The following is an 18,214-nucleotide window of genomic DNA, read 5'->3' as shown; positions in this document are numbered from 1 at the left end:
TGATAAAGGATGGAGCAAACAAGAAACATAAAATTAGAAAAACACTTGAATAGCTAGGAAAAGAGATGTTATGACTGAATGTTTTTGTGTCCCCTGGAAATTCACATGTAAAAGCTCTAATTTAAATATAGTATAGCTATATTTGGAGACGGAGCCTCTAAGGAAGTAATTACGGTTAAATAAAATAAGAGGTTATTATACAATGATAAAGGGGTCATCAATACATTAATAAGATATAACAATTATAAAGATATATGCAAACAACATTGAACCTAAATATATAATGGAACTATTAACAGAATGAAAGGCAGAAACAGACATCAATAGCCCTAGCTGGTTTGGCAGTGGATAGAGCGTCGGTCGGCCTGCAGACTGAAGGGTCCGGGTTCGATTCCGGTCAAGGGCACATGCCTGGGTTGTGGGCTCAGTCCCCAGTGTGGGGCGTGCAGGAAGCAGCCAATCAATGATTCTCCCTCATTGTTGATACTTCTATCTCTCTCTCCCTCTCCCTTCCTCTCTGAAATCAATAAAAATATACATTTTTGAAAATAGACATCAATATATAATAATAAAGGAGGGCTTCAATTTCAAAGTATGGATAGATCATCCAGCTGAGAAAATCAGTAAACAGCAGACCTGACCAACACTATAGATCAAATGGCCCTAACAGACACATGCAGAGCATTCCATCCAAATGAAGCAAATACATATTTCTCTCAAGTGCACACAAAACATCCTATAGAAGAGATCATATGTTAGGCCACCACAAGTTTCATCAATTTAAAAAGATGAAATCATACCAAGTATCTTCCCATCTAATAATAGACAAATATGCAAATTGACCATACCTCCAACACGCCCACAAGCCACACCCACCATCCAATCAGAGCGAGTATGCAAATTAACCCAAACCAAGATGGCTACAGCCACAGAGAGCAAGGTTTCCTAGGTAACAGAGGAAGCCAAGCTTTCCGCCTGCCCTTGCCAGGCCTAAGCCTCCACTCAAGCTACAAAGTTTCAAATATAGAAGGTAAACAAATTCAAACAAATGGCGGCAGAACGGAGCTTGAGAGAGCAGGCCAGGGTTGCCGCCGGCAACAGGGGAAACAAAGCTTTCCGCACACCCTGGCCGTGCCCACCCGCTTAAGGCAACAAAGTTTCAATTATAACCCCAACACAAATGGCTGCGGGCCTCGGAGGGAGCCCCAGGCTTGGCTCCACTCCAGGCTACAAAGTTTCAATTGTAGAAGGAAAATAAATCCCAGATACCAGGGCCTCCACTTGGGTTGCCAGGGGGCGTGGCCGGCCTGCAAACCACCACAGGCCCCTCGCTCAGGCCGCCCCACACCCCAAGGGAACCCCCACCTGATCCGGGACGCCCTTCAGGGCAAACCAGCTGGCCCCCACCCCTGTACCAGGCCTCTATCCTATCTAATAAAAGAGTAATATGCAGATTGATCATCATTGCAACACACAATATAGCTGCCCCCATGTGGTCAAAGATCCTGCCCCCATGTGGACACAAGATGGCCACCACAAGATGGCCAGCAGGAGAGGGCAGTTGGGAGGCACCCGGCCTGCAAGGGAGGGCAGTTGAGAGGGACCAAGCCTGCAAGGGAGGGCAGTTGGAGGTGATCAACCCTGCAGGAGAGGGCAGTTAGGGGTGACCAGGCTGGCAGAGGAGGGAAGTTGGGGGCAAACAGGCTGGCAGCAGAGTGGTTAGGGGGTGATAGGCTGGCAGGCAGAAGTGGTTAGGGGCAATCAGGAAGGCAGGTAGGCAAGCAGTTGGGAGCCAGCAGTCCTGGATTGTGAGAGGGATGTCCGACTGCCCGTTTAGGCCCGATCCGGTGGGATTGGGCCTAAAGGGGCAGTCGGACATCCCTCAAGGGGTCCCATACTGGAGAGGGTACAGGCTGGGCTGAGGGACAACCCCCCTCCATGCACAAATTTCGTGCACCAGGCCTCTAGTCTACTAATAAAAAGGTAAAAAACTAGAATAACAAGAGAAAATTTGGAATATTCACATATGTGGAAATTAATCAACACAGTCCTAAACAACCAGTGAGTCAAAAAAGAAATCAAAGAGAAAGCAAAAAATACCTTTTGAGACATATGAAAATGGAAACACAACATACCAGAACTGATGGTATGAAGCAAAAAACAAGTTCTAACAAGAAAGTTTATACTGATAAATGCCTTAACAAGAAAGAACTCAAAGGAATAACCTTCAATATTTTGCACAACAAAGAACAAGAAAAATCACAAAGGAAGCCCAGAGTTAGAAGAAAGGAAATAATAAAAATTACAGCAGAAATCAATGAACTCAATACTGAAAAATAAACACCAAATTTAAGAGTTGTTTGTTTGAAAAGATAAATAAAATTAACAAACATTTAAGTAGACTAAGAAAAAAAAAGAGAGGACTCCAATAAAACCATAAATGAAAGAAGAGAAATTACAAATGATACCACAGAAATACACAGGATCATAAGTGACTACTTATTACGAACAATTAAATGCCAATGAATTGACAATCTAGTATAAATGAATGAATTCCAACAAGTGTACAACATACCATGCCAGAATCATGAAGATCTGAACAGGCCAATTACAGAGTAAAAAGAGTGAATCAGTAATCAAAACTTTCCCCAAAAAGATTAGATGGCTTCACCAGTGAATTTCACCAAACATTTAAAAGAAAAATTAACACTGGCCCTTCTCAAACTTGTCCAAAAAATGAAAAGAAACACTTCCAAAGTCATTTTATGAAGTCAGCATTATCCTGATACCAAAGTCATGCATGATACTACAAAAAAATTAAAGAATAATATCCCTGATAAACATACAAGCAAAAATCCTTAATAAAATATTAGTAATTCAAATTCAACAGTATTAAAAGTATTACACACCATGATCAAGTAGGATTTATGTCTGAGATGCAAAAAAGATTCAATACATCAAATCAATAAATATGATACACAATTACATTAACCAAATAAAGGATAAAAATCATGTGATCATCTCAATAGATGCAGAAAGTGCACATGAAAAAATTCAATATCCATTCATGATCAAAACTCTCTACAAAATTAGGTATAAAAGGGATGTACCACAATACAATAAAGGCCATATATGACAAGCCCATAGCTAACATAATACTCAACAGTAAAAATATGAAAGCTAATCACGCTAAAATCAGGAAGATATATTCACCACAGTACTAGAAGTCCTGGCCAGAGGAATCAGGCAAGAAAAATAAATAAATGACATCCAAATTGGAAAGGAAAAAATTGAACTGTCTCTATTTGCAGATGATAAGATCCTATTTATAGAAACCCTAGCGATTCCACTAAAAAGCTATGAAAATAAACAAATTCAGTCAAGTTGAAGGATACAAAACCAACATTAAAAAAATCAGTTGCTTTTCTATGCCTAATGAACTATCCTTAAAAGTAATAAAGAAAAAAGTCCCATTTACAATTACATCAATATAAAATACAGGAATAAATTTAACCAAGAAGATGAATGATCTATATGCTAGAAAATACAAAACACTGAGGAAAGATATAGAAAAAGACACAAATAAATGGAAAGATATACTATGTTCATGGACTGGAAGAATTGATACTGTTAAAATGTCCATTCTACCCAAAGCAATCTACAGATTCAATAAAACCCCATCAAAATTCCAATGGCATTTTTCACGGAAATAAAAAATAAAATAAAAAGCAGCGTGGAGGGACTGGAGAGTATCATGCTAAGTGAAATAAGTCAGTCAGGGAAAGAGAAGTATCACATGATTGTACTCATATGTGGAATCTAAGTAACAAAATAAACTGTTGACAGAGTGGAACCAGAGACATGGAAGCATGGAAGAGTGAGGAATCTCAGAGGGAAAGGCAGGGGAGGGTGGGTAGGTGAGAGTTAATCAACCAAAGACCTTGCATGCATGGACACAGACAATAGGGTGCTGAAGGCCTTGGGCAAGGGACATGTGTGGGCTGGAGGTGGTCAATGGGGGGATAAACGGGGACATGTATAATACTTTCAACAATAAAGAATTATTTAAATAATAATATTACTAATTAATTAAAAAGCAATCCTAAAATTCATATGGAATCACAAAAAATCCCTGAATATCCAAAGCAATCTTGAAAAAAAAGAACAAAACTGGAGGCATGGCACTTCCAATTTTAAACTCTATTACAAAGCTATAGTAATCAAAATGGTAATGTATTAGTATAAACACACATAGACCAGTGAAACAGAATTAGAGAGCCCAGAAATAAACCTTCATATATACAGTCAACTAATTTTTGACAAAGGTGTCAAGAATACAAAATGGGGAAAGGACAGTCTCTTCAACAGAGTGTTAGGAAAATTAAATGTTTGCAGGCAAGAGAATGAAAGTGAACCCACACAAAAATCAACTCAAAATGGATTAAAGATTTTAAGGTGAGACCTTAAATCATAAATCTCCTAGAAGAAAACATGAGGGGGAAAAAACCTAAACATTGATCTTGGCGAAAATTTTCAGACATGACACCAAAACCACATACTACAAAAGCAAAAAGAAACAAGTGGGATTACATGAAACTAAAAAGCTTCTGTAGAACAAGAAAAAAAAAGGGAATCAACAAGATGAAAAGACAACCTTTGGAGTGGAAGAAAATAATCTGCAAACCATATCTGAAAAGGGGTTAATATGCAAAATACTTAAGAACTCCTACAACTTAAGAGCAAAAAATAAGTAACTCAGTTAAAAAATGGGCAGAAGACCTGAACAGATAATATACAAAGACATACAAATGGCCATCGAGGTATATGAAAAGGTACTCAGTATCACTAGTATATAATCATCAGGGAAATACAAATCAAAACCACAATGAGTTGTTAGGATGGCTACTATTAAAAAACAAAAAGTATTGATGAGGATATGGAAGGATCATTTGTGCACTGTTGACCATTAAATTGGTGCAGCCACTATGGCAAACAATATGGAGGTTCCACAAAATATTAAAAATAGAAATACTGTATGATACAGCAATACTACTTTTGGGTATTTAGCCTAAGGAATTGAAATCAGGATCTTGAAGACATACCTGTACTTTAAACAAGGAGAAAAGCAGGCAAGACAGAATTTTTGTAGTCTATTGGTCAAAACTATACTCCCTGTTGTCAATTCATCTCAATCACAGAAATAGTTGTGTCTGAAGCTTTAAACCCAATCACAACCATTAAAAACAATTTTTAGAGTTCATTTTCACATAGGTAAGGAAAACTTGCTTTTTCTATGTCTTTACTGTTAGTAATCATGCCTATTGCTAATTCTAAATTAAGCCTGTGTTGAAGACTTATTTCAATTAAGAGTAGAAATTAAGATTCATGTTTTTACCATTATTCAATTATATCTTAAAGATTTAAAATACCCTATCTCTTATTAATACCTTTTATCAACACAGCTTCATCAGTATAGAGGTAGTCCAAAATAACTTTCAGTATGTCAGACTGTATTGGCATTTCTAGAGCTGCACAACTGGAAGCCTAAATAAAATAAAATAAAATAAAACAATTAACTTAAACTAGAAAATACTACTATGTACTGATTGAGATTGGTACAAAAATTTTGAAGAATCACATCAAATGCAAAAGAATATAACATTTATAAAACACAAAGCTAAAATAAGATAGTTTTAATTTTAAATTGCCTTATAACATGAAAAAGGATCAAGAAAAATTGAGATAAAAAACACACTGCATTCTAAATTTCCTAATAATAGGGAAATTTTGATTTAAGTAGCTTTTCTGCACTCATTTTCATTTCTAAGTATTGCTATTTTCCAGCAGGCTTATGCATAAAGTTTAGTACAAAAGAAAAACTGAGTTAAAATATCAGGTTCCCATTGTTACTTTCTTTAGTATATAACCTCCCCAAAATCTAAAGAAGTTTTGTTAACCAACCTAGTTGGTTTATACTTAAATCTTACCTCGATCCATGAGCTACTCAGCATACTATGAAAATAATCTGAAAGAAAAAAATATCAATAAGAATAGTGAAACAATACTGAAACAAATAAATCAGCAACTAAGAAAAGGTGTACCTACCAAGTCTAGCACAAAGAACACATTTATGACAAGGAAATTCCTTTCCATCCACTGATTTCATGGTCACATCATACACAAATGAACTGCAAGAAAAACATTTAATTAAAGCAAGAGCAATTTCTTTACATGTTTAGCAAATAAGAAAGTTCTTTATAGAATTTGGCTTGGCTTTTGACTTTCTTTTCATTAAAGGCAGCAGAGTATAAACAACTTGAGAATATATAATGAAGTACTTCATCTCCTTCCATTTTACAATAAAAATAATATTTAAATAGGAAACTGAAGTCAGATAAATATTCAAAAATCTTTCCTCTAACTTTTCTTTTTCATTACTGGCCAATAATATAATGGTAAGTTACAGCAGTCAAAGGTCTTTAATTCACTTATTTGTACAACCCATTCTATTCTAAGCATAATCCAGATATCTCCAATTTCTCTTTCTCTAAAAATTTCACCTATAAGTAAATACCTAAAAACAAAATCCTACCTAATAAAAGAGTAATATGCAAATTAACCATCACTCCGCTACACCCACAAGCCACACCCATCAGCCATGCCCACCAGCGAGTATGCATATAAACTCAACCAAGATGGCTACAGCAACAGAGAGCAGGAGGGAGGCTTGGGTTTCCCAGGCAACGGAAGAAGCAAAGCTTTCCACACACCCTGGCCAGCCCAGACCTCCGCTTAAGGCTAAAGTTTCAATTATAGAAGATACACAAACCTCAACAGAAATGGCTGCCGGCCACAGAGTGAGCAGGAGGCTTGGCTCCACTCCAGGCTACAAAGTTTCAATTGTAGAAAGTAAATAAATTCCAGATACCAGGGCCTCCACTTGGGTCACCAGGGGGGTGTGGCTGGCCTGCAAACCACCACAGGCCCCTCAGGCCGCCCCACGCCCCAAGGGAGCCCCCACCCTGATCCAGGACACCCTTCAGGGCAAACCAGCTGGCCCCCACCCGTGCACCAGGCCTCTATCCTATCTAATAAAAGAGTAATATGCAGATTGACCATTACTCCAACACACAATATGGCTGCCCCCATGTGGTCAAAGATGGCTGCCCCCATGTGGACACAAGATGGCCACCACAAGATGGCCAGCAGGGGAGGGCAGTTGGGAGGCACCAGGCTTGCAAGGGAGGGCAGTTGAGAGGGACCTGGCCTGCAAGGGAGGGCAGTTGGAGGCGATCAACCCTGCAGGGGAGGGCAGTTAGGGGTGACCAGGCCGGCAGAGGAGGGAAGTTGGGGGCAAACAGGCTGGCAGGGGAGCAGTCAGGAATCAATCAGGCCGGCAGCGGAGTGGTTAGGGGGTGATCAGGCTGGCAAGCAGAAGCGGTTAGGGGCAATCAGGAAGGCAGGCAGGCAAGCAGTTGGGAGCCAGCAGTCCTGGATTGTGAGAGGGATGTCCGACTGCCCGTTTAGGCCCGATCCCACCGGGGTCCCAGATTTGAGAGGGTGCAGGCTGGGCTGAGGGACACCCCCCCTCCGTGCACGAATTTCGTGCACCGGGCCTCTAGTATTTAATAATATACTATCAGTATAGTATATTCATCACTGAAAAGATTTACAAAGGAATCATCATAATGATGAAGAGGCATAATCAGTTTGATTTTGGAGTTAACATTTCCTATTGATCAAAAAAATGCAAAATGCAGGCAAGAAAAAATAATTAAAATTCCTTTCTTAATTAGAAAGTAATCAGAAAAATTAATTGTACCAATGTCTATTAAACAGATAATATTTTATCCATTTACTTCAACAACTCTCCATTATTTCCAAAAATGAAGAATATTAGTAACGGTAAAAGTGTATCTACCTATACATTTTGCTTCATATGTAAGAAGAGTTCTATTTCTATACTTAGGTCCCAAAATCTAGAGATAAAAAGTTTACTTTCATTTCCTAACTTACCATTTTTTCTGATTTAGCTTTGGTTTGTTACCAGTTTTCTTTGCAATAACATTAATTTTTTCATTTTCAAATCTGACTCCATCTAATCTATCAACAAGAAGAGATAAAAATTAACAGTGTGTATATTTCCCTACCAAAACAAACAAGCAACAAAAATCCAACAAATCAAATCTGAACATGATTATATAACTTGTATCACCTGGAAAAATATCTCAAAGAACTTCCACTCTGTGGTAAAGAAATAATCATACATTCTCTTTCAATTTTACTTAGAATTCAAATGTATTAAAATATCACTACTGACCAAAAAATAGTAATTTTTTAAAAATCAAAGGTATGGTATAAAGCCTTTCATTGTTTTTAAATAGAAAATATGCACTCCTCCCCAGCTCCCACCCCACAACTAAGGTTACACTACCATAGGCAATATAAATACCTTAAAAATAGAGAATTCCAAAAAGTCTGGTCTGTAATATGACAAATACTGTCAGCATCGTTACATGTGTTATATGACAAAACTACACGAACAATATGAAGTCAGTGTTATCCCTCCCATTTTGTATACTGAAAAACTAAAATTCAAAGAAACTAAGAAATCTGACCCAGCTAGTTCTAGTAAAGCTAAGAGACATACAGAGGTCTTTCTAACTCCAAAGAGAGTACTCTTTCCAGCAACCACACTGCCTGCCGCTCTAGATCTCTATTACACAAACACCATAGAGAGTTCAAACCCAGTAACAGTCTTCCCATATGTGAATGTTTTAATCCAGGGAATCCCATAGTAGCTTTAGCAGAAAATGGAGAAAACAAACAAACAAACACGTACCTGCCCACAAAAAGGGAAGTGGGGAGGGAGGGAGAAAGAGAAGGAACAGCAAAGGAAAAGGTAATTTTTAAAAGGAGGACATACAATAGATATTAAGGAGGAGCCATACCTACTACACAAATTACTGAAACCAAATTTCTTTGCAACATTTTGCAACATTCTTACAGGATCATCTTCCCCAACACTTTTTACTTTTTTGGAAGATTTGAGTTTGCTTCTCTGTTTTTCACTAATTGTATGTGCTTGATTACTTTTATAAACTTCAAATGCTGATTTCTGATTATCTTCATGGGAATTCATTTTATTCAAATGAGGATTCAGAGTACCCTGATATTCTTCTGGTTTTTTGTTTAAGATAATTCTTGGTTTGAAGCCATGAGTTAAAAAGTCACAAGTATCTGTGTATATAAATTGTAAAAGGTATTCAAACAAGTCAGGATGGACCTTCTCTACCACAAAGAGAGGGCATCCTACAGAATCTTCGTCTTTCCGGTAAACATCTGTAAAGTCTAAAGAAGTACCATCTGAAAGGAACAATTTCTGAAAAAAGTCAGAACGCAATGCCAAAATATATTTATGAGCAGGGAAAATTCTGTTGCCAACTTGAAATGTCACATCATGGATGCTGTCCATTTCATCCGCTTCCCTCAACAGTTTGCCCAGCTCTTCAAGAAAAGATGATGAAGACACAGCTGGAATTTCGTAAAGGCTAGAAATAAAACCAAAAAATCATTTTTACTTTCAAGAAAAAATTTTTTAAAAGCATCCCTAAACCGGCTGGTGTGGCTCCATGCTTGAGCATCGACCCATGAACCAGGAGGTCACAGTTTGATTCCTGGTCAGGACACATACCCAGGTTGCCAGCTCAATCCCCAGAATGGGGGCATCTAGGAGGCAGTGGATCAATATTCTCTCTCATCATTGATGCTTCTATCTCTCTCTCTCCCTCTCTCTTCCTCTCTCTGGAATCAATAAAAAAATTTTAAAGCATTCCTAGCCAGTTCTCCATTTAAAGTGCAATTTCTTTTTTATTTGCTAAACTTAGAAAATTTTACATTTGGCATTTCCTAAAATATAAGAATATTGCACAGTCTTTGATATTGTATCACCCTTTAAATTTTTCTATTCCTTTTTCTCCTAAACTAAAATGGTAAGAATTAAGTTTTCCTTTGAAAGCAGTGTTTTCTCTTTCAACAAAGAAACACTAAAATATAAATTTTGAATGACTATTTCATAGAAAATTTTTAAATGATAAAAATAACTAAAAACATTCAAAAAAGGATACAGTTCTCAACCTCTTCCTCTTTTATGTCCATTTATTTTACACGTAAAGAAAAATATATAAAGAATTGAGTAAATATTTTGGGTCCCAAATCCTAGAATAGGTCAGAAACTCAAGGAAGTAAAAATAAACACACACACAGACACACAATTGGTCTGTAACCCTGTGTCTTTTAGTACTTTAAGAGTGCTATCACACCTTCCCAATCTACATTTTATCCTTCCAGGTCTGGGAGACCAACCCTCTTGGTTTGCCTGAGACAGAGGGGTCTCCCAGTGCTAAATACAGAATAGGCATGGGCAAAACAGGATGGTCACCCTACTTCTAGGACTTCTTTCCTTTTCAATACTTGATATTTACCTTAACCTGTCATCTCTCTACTAGTGTGACTTAAAAGATTTGTACAGAGATTCACACTACCCTACCCTACAGGTGACTCTACACTACTTCTTTTATCAATTCTCATCATATTCAAGGGTCAGAAATTGTTGCAAACTATGTAACAAATATTTATATTTTTCAGGATCTGGGACCTTAGGGTACATCACAAAGCACTAAAGGTATAAATGAATTTGTGTGCCTATTCTATATAATAAAAGCCTAATATGCTAAGTGTCCGACCGTTCGTTCGACCATTCGACCAGTCGCTATGACACGCACTGTCTACCAGGGGGCAGATGCTCCGACCAGTAGATTAGCTTGCTGCTGGGGTCCAGCCGATCGGGACTGGGCGAGACGGGCCAGACACGCCCTGCAGCCCTCCTGCGGTCCCTCCCCAGCCAGCCAACCTCCTGTGGTCCCTCCCCAGCCGGCTGGCCCCAATTCGTGACTGGGCAACATGGGCCAGACATGTCCTAGAGCCCTCCTGTGGTCCCTCCCCAGCTCCAATCGTGCACTGCTGGGGTCCCTTGGCCTGGTCTACAATCTGGGACCCCTCAGGGGATGTCAGAGAGCGGGTTTCGACCTGAACCCCGCAGGTCGGGCCGAGGGACCCCACCAGTGCATGAATCTGTGCATCGGGCCTCTCGTATATACATAAACATATATGTATACATCTTCAATATTTTCAATAAATATCAGTTTTCAAACAAATTACCAGTGTAACAAATTCTACCTGTGAGTTATCCTGGTAGCATGATTCTATGTCTAAAGTCTCTACAAGACATGGCAACAGCTCTTCAATTAAATTTGGTCTAGGAGCAATGGAAAACAAACAAACAGAACAAACTCCAGTGATTGTTCCTTCTAAAAGTGAAATGAAATATATACAAGTATACCTTGTTTTAGGATCTGACTGCAGAATTGCAAAGTTGCATCCACTTGGATCTGTGCTGACGCTAACAGCTCTGTGGGCAAATGTAAGTTTCTCAAGTCGAATTCTTTCATATACACTATTTGTATCAGAGACACAAGACACATCTGATGAGGAATTATGGTTTGATAAAATCTCTGCTAAAAGGAAAAAAAATCCAATTAATTAAGGTTTTATTAAAATGATTTAGGAAAAATAGGAAAACAATTAGAATACAGAAATATCTTTCATATGTATTCAGTCCATTTGAAAAATTACATCGTCTTTCTCTTTAACACAATGTGCACCCTATATATTGGTTATATAATGCATGAAATTTTGGGGGGCAATTCTCAATTATCCATTAATTTCTGCCTTTCAATAAAAAATCCTCCACTTGCAACCAAAGTTATCTTTCTAAAAAGCAAATCTAGTATTAAACGGGATTTTAACCCTTTGCACTCGCTTGCTTTTTTCTCGATTCCTTTATTCTACTCGGGATTTAATTTTTTTAAATACCCCAGATTTTACAAAGCGCGGCAGTAGAATAAAAAACTGGAGTTTCTTTTCATACAAACTTATTTATTTGGATTTTTTTATATTTCAAATTATTGATACATTCAAAGAGTAATTTTAATCTCGACATCCGAGTGCAAAAGGTTAAAATTCCTGTTTCCATTACAAATATGTAAACTTGGCATCTACATAATTGATTGCTTATTTGTTCCTTTCTTTCCTCCTTCCCCTTTCTTCCACTTATTCAGCAAATATTAGGGTGACTACACTATCTACCATACAGTGATCATCAGTCTATCCGTAGTGATACAGTAGTGAACAAGACAGGCATGTCCCTACCATCTTGGATACACTTCTAGCAGAAAAAACAAACATTAAACAATGATAACATCATTACAAGTCATATCAAGGCTATGAAAGAAAAATATGAAATTTACATTGAAAAAAATGATTCTGCCTACAGTATGAAGTATATTTAAAGTATATGGAACCAAAGACAAAGTGATTAATCCAGAAAATATAAATGATATAGATTGAGGTTGTAGAGATGAAACTGTAGAAAAGTGTAAAGATTTCAGAAATATTGAGACAAAAATGACAAAACTTGGTGACAATTGGATGCAGAAGGTAAGGGAATTTGGGGTGTCAAAGATAACCATAACCATTTACTTAAATTGAAACAGTGAAAAGTAGATGTGGGTGTTTGAGTTCAGTTTTAGACCATTAAATATGATGTAAGTAAGACACAATTTTAAGGACTTCAACATTTATAAGTCAAACCTGAATTCTGGTTACTCTCAAATTCATTCTATTTCAGTCTCAGGGGTTTAATATTCCCCCAGTACACAGTTATTCCAATTTCTATATTCTCAAAAAAACATATTAGTATTTGTCTCCATGACTGCAAATATTTATATACATGACTATGCCCCTACAAATTTGAGTGTCTCAGAACAAGGGCCCATCTTATATATTTTAGTATTATTAAACCTGGCCCTATATCTAGCATATAGTAAATGTACCTTAATGTCAACAGACTTGATTAATTTATAAGGAAATGAAAACAAATAATTATCCAAAAATCATTATTTTGTGGCTTTATGATTTTGAAAAACATGTTTATATAATTACAAATGTAATTTATATATTTTCAGCATATAATAACTGATTTGTTCATTCAACAGACAACTACTATGTGCCAGGAAATATGCTGAATGCTAAGGATATAGAACAGACATGGTCCTTGCCATTTTATAGTCAATAGGAGACAAGCATTTAAAAAATTAATCACAAAGATAAATACATAAGAACAAGTAAAAATAAGTTGCATGATGAAAATAGAAAGGGAATATTATAAGTGAAACCGGGTAACTCAGTTTAGATTGAGGAATCAGTAAAAAATATTTTTGATGAAGTATAAATGAAGCTGAGATGTAAAAAATTAGGAAAGGCCCTGGGACTAATCAAAACTGGGGTGAAAGGAAGAAACTCCAAGAGTCAGGCAGGGGCCTAATAGGCCATGTGTTGGTAATGAACAAACAATTAAAGAGTTTTTAAACACAGACATATTAGGATCTGATCTTAAAAGCTCACTCTAGTAATCACTGAGAATAGATAAAAGGAAACAAGAGTGGAAATAAGAAAATTATTTTTTCAGTAGTCCATGTGACTTGGGCTAGGGTGGGAGCAATGAGATGTGAAGAGGCAAATAAATTCTAGTTTTTCTGGGGGAGAAAAAATCAAATGATTATTAATCATGGATGAAAGAAAAAGTCACTAACCTTAGTTAAAAAATAATGCAATTAATCCACAAGTTTATAAATTTATAATCAGATAATTAAGAATGAACTATACAGCCCTGCAGGAATGGCTCAGTGAATTGAGCATCATCCCATAGACCAAGAGGTCCTGGGTTCGATTCCCGGTCAGGGCACATGCTTGGGTTGCGAGCTAAATCCCCAGTGGGGAGCATGCAGGAGGCAGCCAATTGATGTGTTTCTATCATTGATGTTTCTATTTCATCCTCCCTCTCCCTTCCTCTCTGAAATCAATAAAAATATAATTTTTTTTTAAAAAAAGAACTATATAATGAAAAATTTCTACTTCCACTGGTGGCATCTTAAAACTATCCTTTATATTAATCAAGAAATGAAAAAAAAACTTGTTTTCAATTATTCAGCAATTGTTTTAAAAAGCTGTACTTTTTAAAATTCTCAATGAACATAAAAACTTTATTTTTCCTGTGATTTTTCTCTAAGTCATGTAACATAACTTTTAAACCTTTAATTTTATCCTATATAATAAAAGCCCAGCAACCAAATGGCGGAACGGCCAGAACAACCGGTTGACCATTCGCTATGACATGCACTGACCACCAGGGGGCAGACACTCAGCGCAGGAGCTGCCCCCTGGTGGTCAGTGCACTCCCACAGTGGGAGCGCCGCTCATCCCGGTCAGCCAAGCGGGAGCAGCCACTCAGAGGGCGAGTCCACAGCCACTTGGCTGACTGGAATGAACAGCTGCTCCCACAGCAGGCTGATCCCAGCAGGCCACGCTCCCCACCAGTGCAGGAATCCCATGCACTGGGCCTCTAGTATATATATAAATATGCAAAAAAAACAAAAAACAATAAGCATTAAGCTACTAACTAAATTCTCAATTTGGGGAGAAAGACAAAAAAGGGAGTTTGGAAGATGGTTCACAACCATCTGGGGAGTTGTTTTTTGTTTGCTTGCTTGTTTATTTTTTAACTTTACACTTACCTAGCCCTAAAGTAAAGTCTAGCAATTAGTAACAGTGATCCACTGTTACTGATGAGAATGTACCATGACCTCAGGATATGCTGAGATAGATAAAAAGTTGAAAATTCCAATTTAAATAAATCAAATTCCTTTCACTTACCTGCACATACACAAACCAAAATCAAAAGAGACATAAGGGTAAATCTTAGGAAATTAAAAGTTACCTGAAAGGAACCTTTATGTGCCATTCACATAAATGAACTGACCTTTCTTTTCAGAACTCTTTCTTTTTTCATCAAACCATTTCCCTCTAAATCCTTCTCCATCCTGGGTGACAAATAAAATTTCATTCCTATTTAAAGCAATATCAGAAATGAAGACTTGGCGTGGATAAGCCCATCGACACTGCTTCAGAGAACTGCTGACTGATCTCCAGCAAAACACCTAAAATAAACCAAATTACATGCTATATAATAAAAGGCTAATATGCAAATTGTCCCCTAGACTGGGAGTTCCACCGGGAGTTCAACCAGGGGGTGGGGCCAGCCAGCCAACCACCTGCAGCCCCTCACCCTGGCCGGACCTGCCCCTGATCGGCCCTCCCACCCCAATCAGAGGCGGGGCCAGCCGGCCAACCTCCTGCGTCCCCTTGATGGGGCCAGCTGGCCAGACCCCACCCATGCACAAATTTGTGCACCAGGCCTCTAGTTGGAATATAAAGCACTATAACACGTGATCAACCAAAAACTGAAATCAAGAGGTAATGTTTCTAAAATAAAGTTCTAAGTAATATGTTTCAATGTTCATTCTGCAGAAAAACCTAGATACCATAAAAGTCAAGATGGTTTTTGAGAGATTTTTATGGATGACCTGCTCCTCTCCCATACTGCAGGTAGTATCGGAATAAACGCTCATATATGATTCAACCCTCTCTGCTTAACTGGCTCAAGTAGTGACAGGCAGCATGGACCCACTGATTGTCTGGTTACCTATTCTTGCAACCATGTAGGGATTTAAGTGAGAATTTCTCTGGGTGAGTACTGGGGATCCCACTTGCTGCCTGGACTGGGAGTTCCTGGGGCTGAAGCCTGGACTCTTTATTTGCAGTGCTGCCAGGAATTTTCCTGTTTTGACTTCCAGCTACAGCCTCGGCAATTCCCGTCATCTCACCTGAGACCCACATTGAATCAAGCATTTTTGTAGGAGGAATCTAGCGTGTTTTTAGCATGAGAAGCACTTGCTGCCTCTCATCTGGGCTTCCTTGTAAGGAAGCATGTACTGTGTATGGCAGCACTGTGTATGCCACAGGAGGCATTTTACCAGTACTGCCTCTCATCTGGGTGAGCATGATCAGCTCTGGGTGACAAGGGACCTCCAGCCGTCCTTGCCTGGTCTCCGAGCCCTTAGTCTGATCCACTCTGGGACGAGAGACATTGCTCTGCTTCAGTTGGTTTTAAATGCAGGGCATTCTGAGGTTTCTATGGCTAGACAGACAAGGAACATGGTGTGAAGCTCTCATCTGTGTTTTGTGCACACCTGTAAATATTGTATAATGAGAATGTCTGTTTTTTCAGTGTACTAATGTATAATATATATTTTTTAATTAAAGAAATATACTGGCATGTTTGCAAATGGAACTAAAATTAAAACTCTATAGCATTTACTTCAATGAAAAGAAATAAGATTATTTATATAGTGATCTAGAAATACATTATCTTTTATATATGATAGTTATAATATCTGTACATATATATATATTATGTATACATTTGTTTAAAACTGAATCTGTGGAAAAAATTTCAATTATGCATCAAATTTTTAATATTGCCTGCTTAACTATTTTTTAAAGAGTAGTTACATAACATAGCTCATATCTATGTAATTCAGTATCATTTATCAATACTGTGTACATATAAAACAACCCATCAAAATCCCTTACTTATTTCCATTTTAAGCACAGTAAATGATATTTTAAACTACAGTTTAACAAAGCAGTACTATGCAACATTAAATGTCATCATACTTTCTTTACAATACCAGCTCCATACTAATTAGAACTGAATGTCAAAACAAATTCAGAAACAAAGTCAATAGAAGTCATCACTATCATGAAAATACATTTACACATTATCAGGTCCTCCACAGCTACCAAATGACATTAAGATTACTACGCTTTTGCATAAATATATACTCACCCTTCCAGCTCCATCCATTGCAAGAATACAAATTTTTTCACTCTCATTTTCTTTCAAATGTTCAGGATCAACCTTGTATTCCAGACGCCCTCCAGATACAAGAACCTTTTTCAAGTTTAGCTGTCTGGGTAAAAAAAAAAAAAAAAAAAAAAGTCTACATTATGTTCTCTAAAATACACATGCTCAATTTTAAAGAAATTACTACTCAAATAATAACTTAGGGTGATTATTGTGAAAGGGGAGGTAAGATGATTCAGCCTTTGGTATTCTTAGTCCCTCTCTTTCTATAAGTTTCCTCTATACAACAGCTGTTTTTTTTTATGGCAATCCTTTTCTCCCAAAAGCCTCTCCCCATACAGATATATACATTGAACACCTAAAGCCCAGCTTGCTAATGCACACATTCATTCTACCTTAAATAACTGATAAAGATAAAAGTTCCTAAGTGTATTTGCATTTTACCAGAAAAGAAAAATTTTAAACCTCAAAACAAAATAGAAATCCTTAGTTTCAAATATGGACAACCCTAAATAGATAAAGCTGCCATGAAAATTATCAATATTGTTCATTTAATAACTCACCCACTAACCACACATTTCATTATATCTGTACATGGGATATGCCTAAAGTATTGTGTGAAACCTACTGTTACTGCCATGATTATCCTCGCTCTAAGATATTCTGTCTGCATTTACGATTTTTTTCATTTCAAAATTACTATGTTGTAACAATCTGCAACAAAAGAATTTTCTTAGTGAAAACTTGGATATAACATATTTATGTAATTTAATGTCACCAGGGCAAGTTTTATAAATGTTAACTAAAAACCTAATATTCCACAAATCACCTCATACTGACAAAAACCCTAGTCAGTTTTAAGGAACATGTATGCTCACATTTTCATGTTTCTGTAACAAATATGACCTACAATAGATAACCTTTCAATTGTTATACACAGAAGTTGTAATAAATTGATTGACATTTTCTGCTCATGAGTTAATTTCAGGGATGGTATCTATTTATGAAGTTACCATCTCATTTATATTAGCAAAAGCACATTTTATTGCATTTCAATTTCAATGCCTGATTACTTTTTAAATTTGATGACTACTCTCTAAAATTCCTGCACACTATTGCTTCCACTAATTGAGCTATACTCTTCCAGGGTCAAAGATCTATTTCTCTACTTGTATTTATTATTATGATGATGATTATGATTATTACTAGAGGCCTGGTGCACGAAATTCATGCATGGGGGTGTGTGTCCCTTAGCCCAGCCTGCACCCTCTCCAATCTGGGACCCCTCAAGGGATGTCCGACTGCCCGTTTAGGCCCGATCCAGGTAGG

General features: G+C 37.3%; 1 protein-coding gene across 4 annotated transcripts in view; it reads right to left on the bottom strand.

The window, feature by feature from the left end:
* Positions 1-18,214, bottom strand: part of IBTK (inhibitor of Bruton tyrosine kinase) — an 86,911-nt gene that overhangs the window by 41,802 nt on the left and 26,895 nt on the right. For 2 of the 4 annotated variants that reach the window (XM_079780540.1, XM_079780538.1), the window contains exons 9-16: positions 16,868-16,991; positions 14,939-15,116; positions 11,402-11,576; positions 8,952-9,551; positions 8,017-8,103; positions 6,106-6,188; positions 5,988-6,025; positions 5,448-5,544 (exon numbers count right to left, since the gene is read on the bottom strand). In XM_079780540.1, coding sequence (XP_079636666.1) covers positions 5,448-5,544; positions 5,988-6,025; positions 6,106-6,188; positions 8,017-8,103; positions 8,952-9,551; positions 11,402-11,576; positions 14,939-15,116; positions 16,868-16,991 — 1,382 coding nt within the window. The remainder of the gene's footprint in view (positions 1-5,447; positions 5,545-5,987; positions 6,026-6,105; positions 6,189-8,016; positions 8,104-8,951; positions 9,552-11,401; positions 11,577-14,938; positions 15,117-16,867; positions 16,992-18,214) is intronic. The other 2 variants (XM_079780541.1, XM_079780539.1) reach the window with 1 other exon arrangement.

The sequence above is a fragment of the Cnephaeus nilssonii genome (assembly GCF_951640355.1).
Source record: "Cnephaeus nilssonii genome assembly, chromosome: 9".
NCBI classification, from domain to species: domain Eukaryota; kingdom Metazoa; phylum Chordata; class Mammalia; order Chiroptera; family Vespertilionidae; genus Cnephaeus; species Cnephaeus nilssonii.
This window is presented reverse-complemented; position numbering and strand designations above follow the sequence as displayed.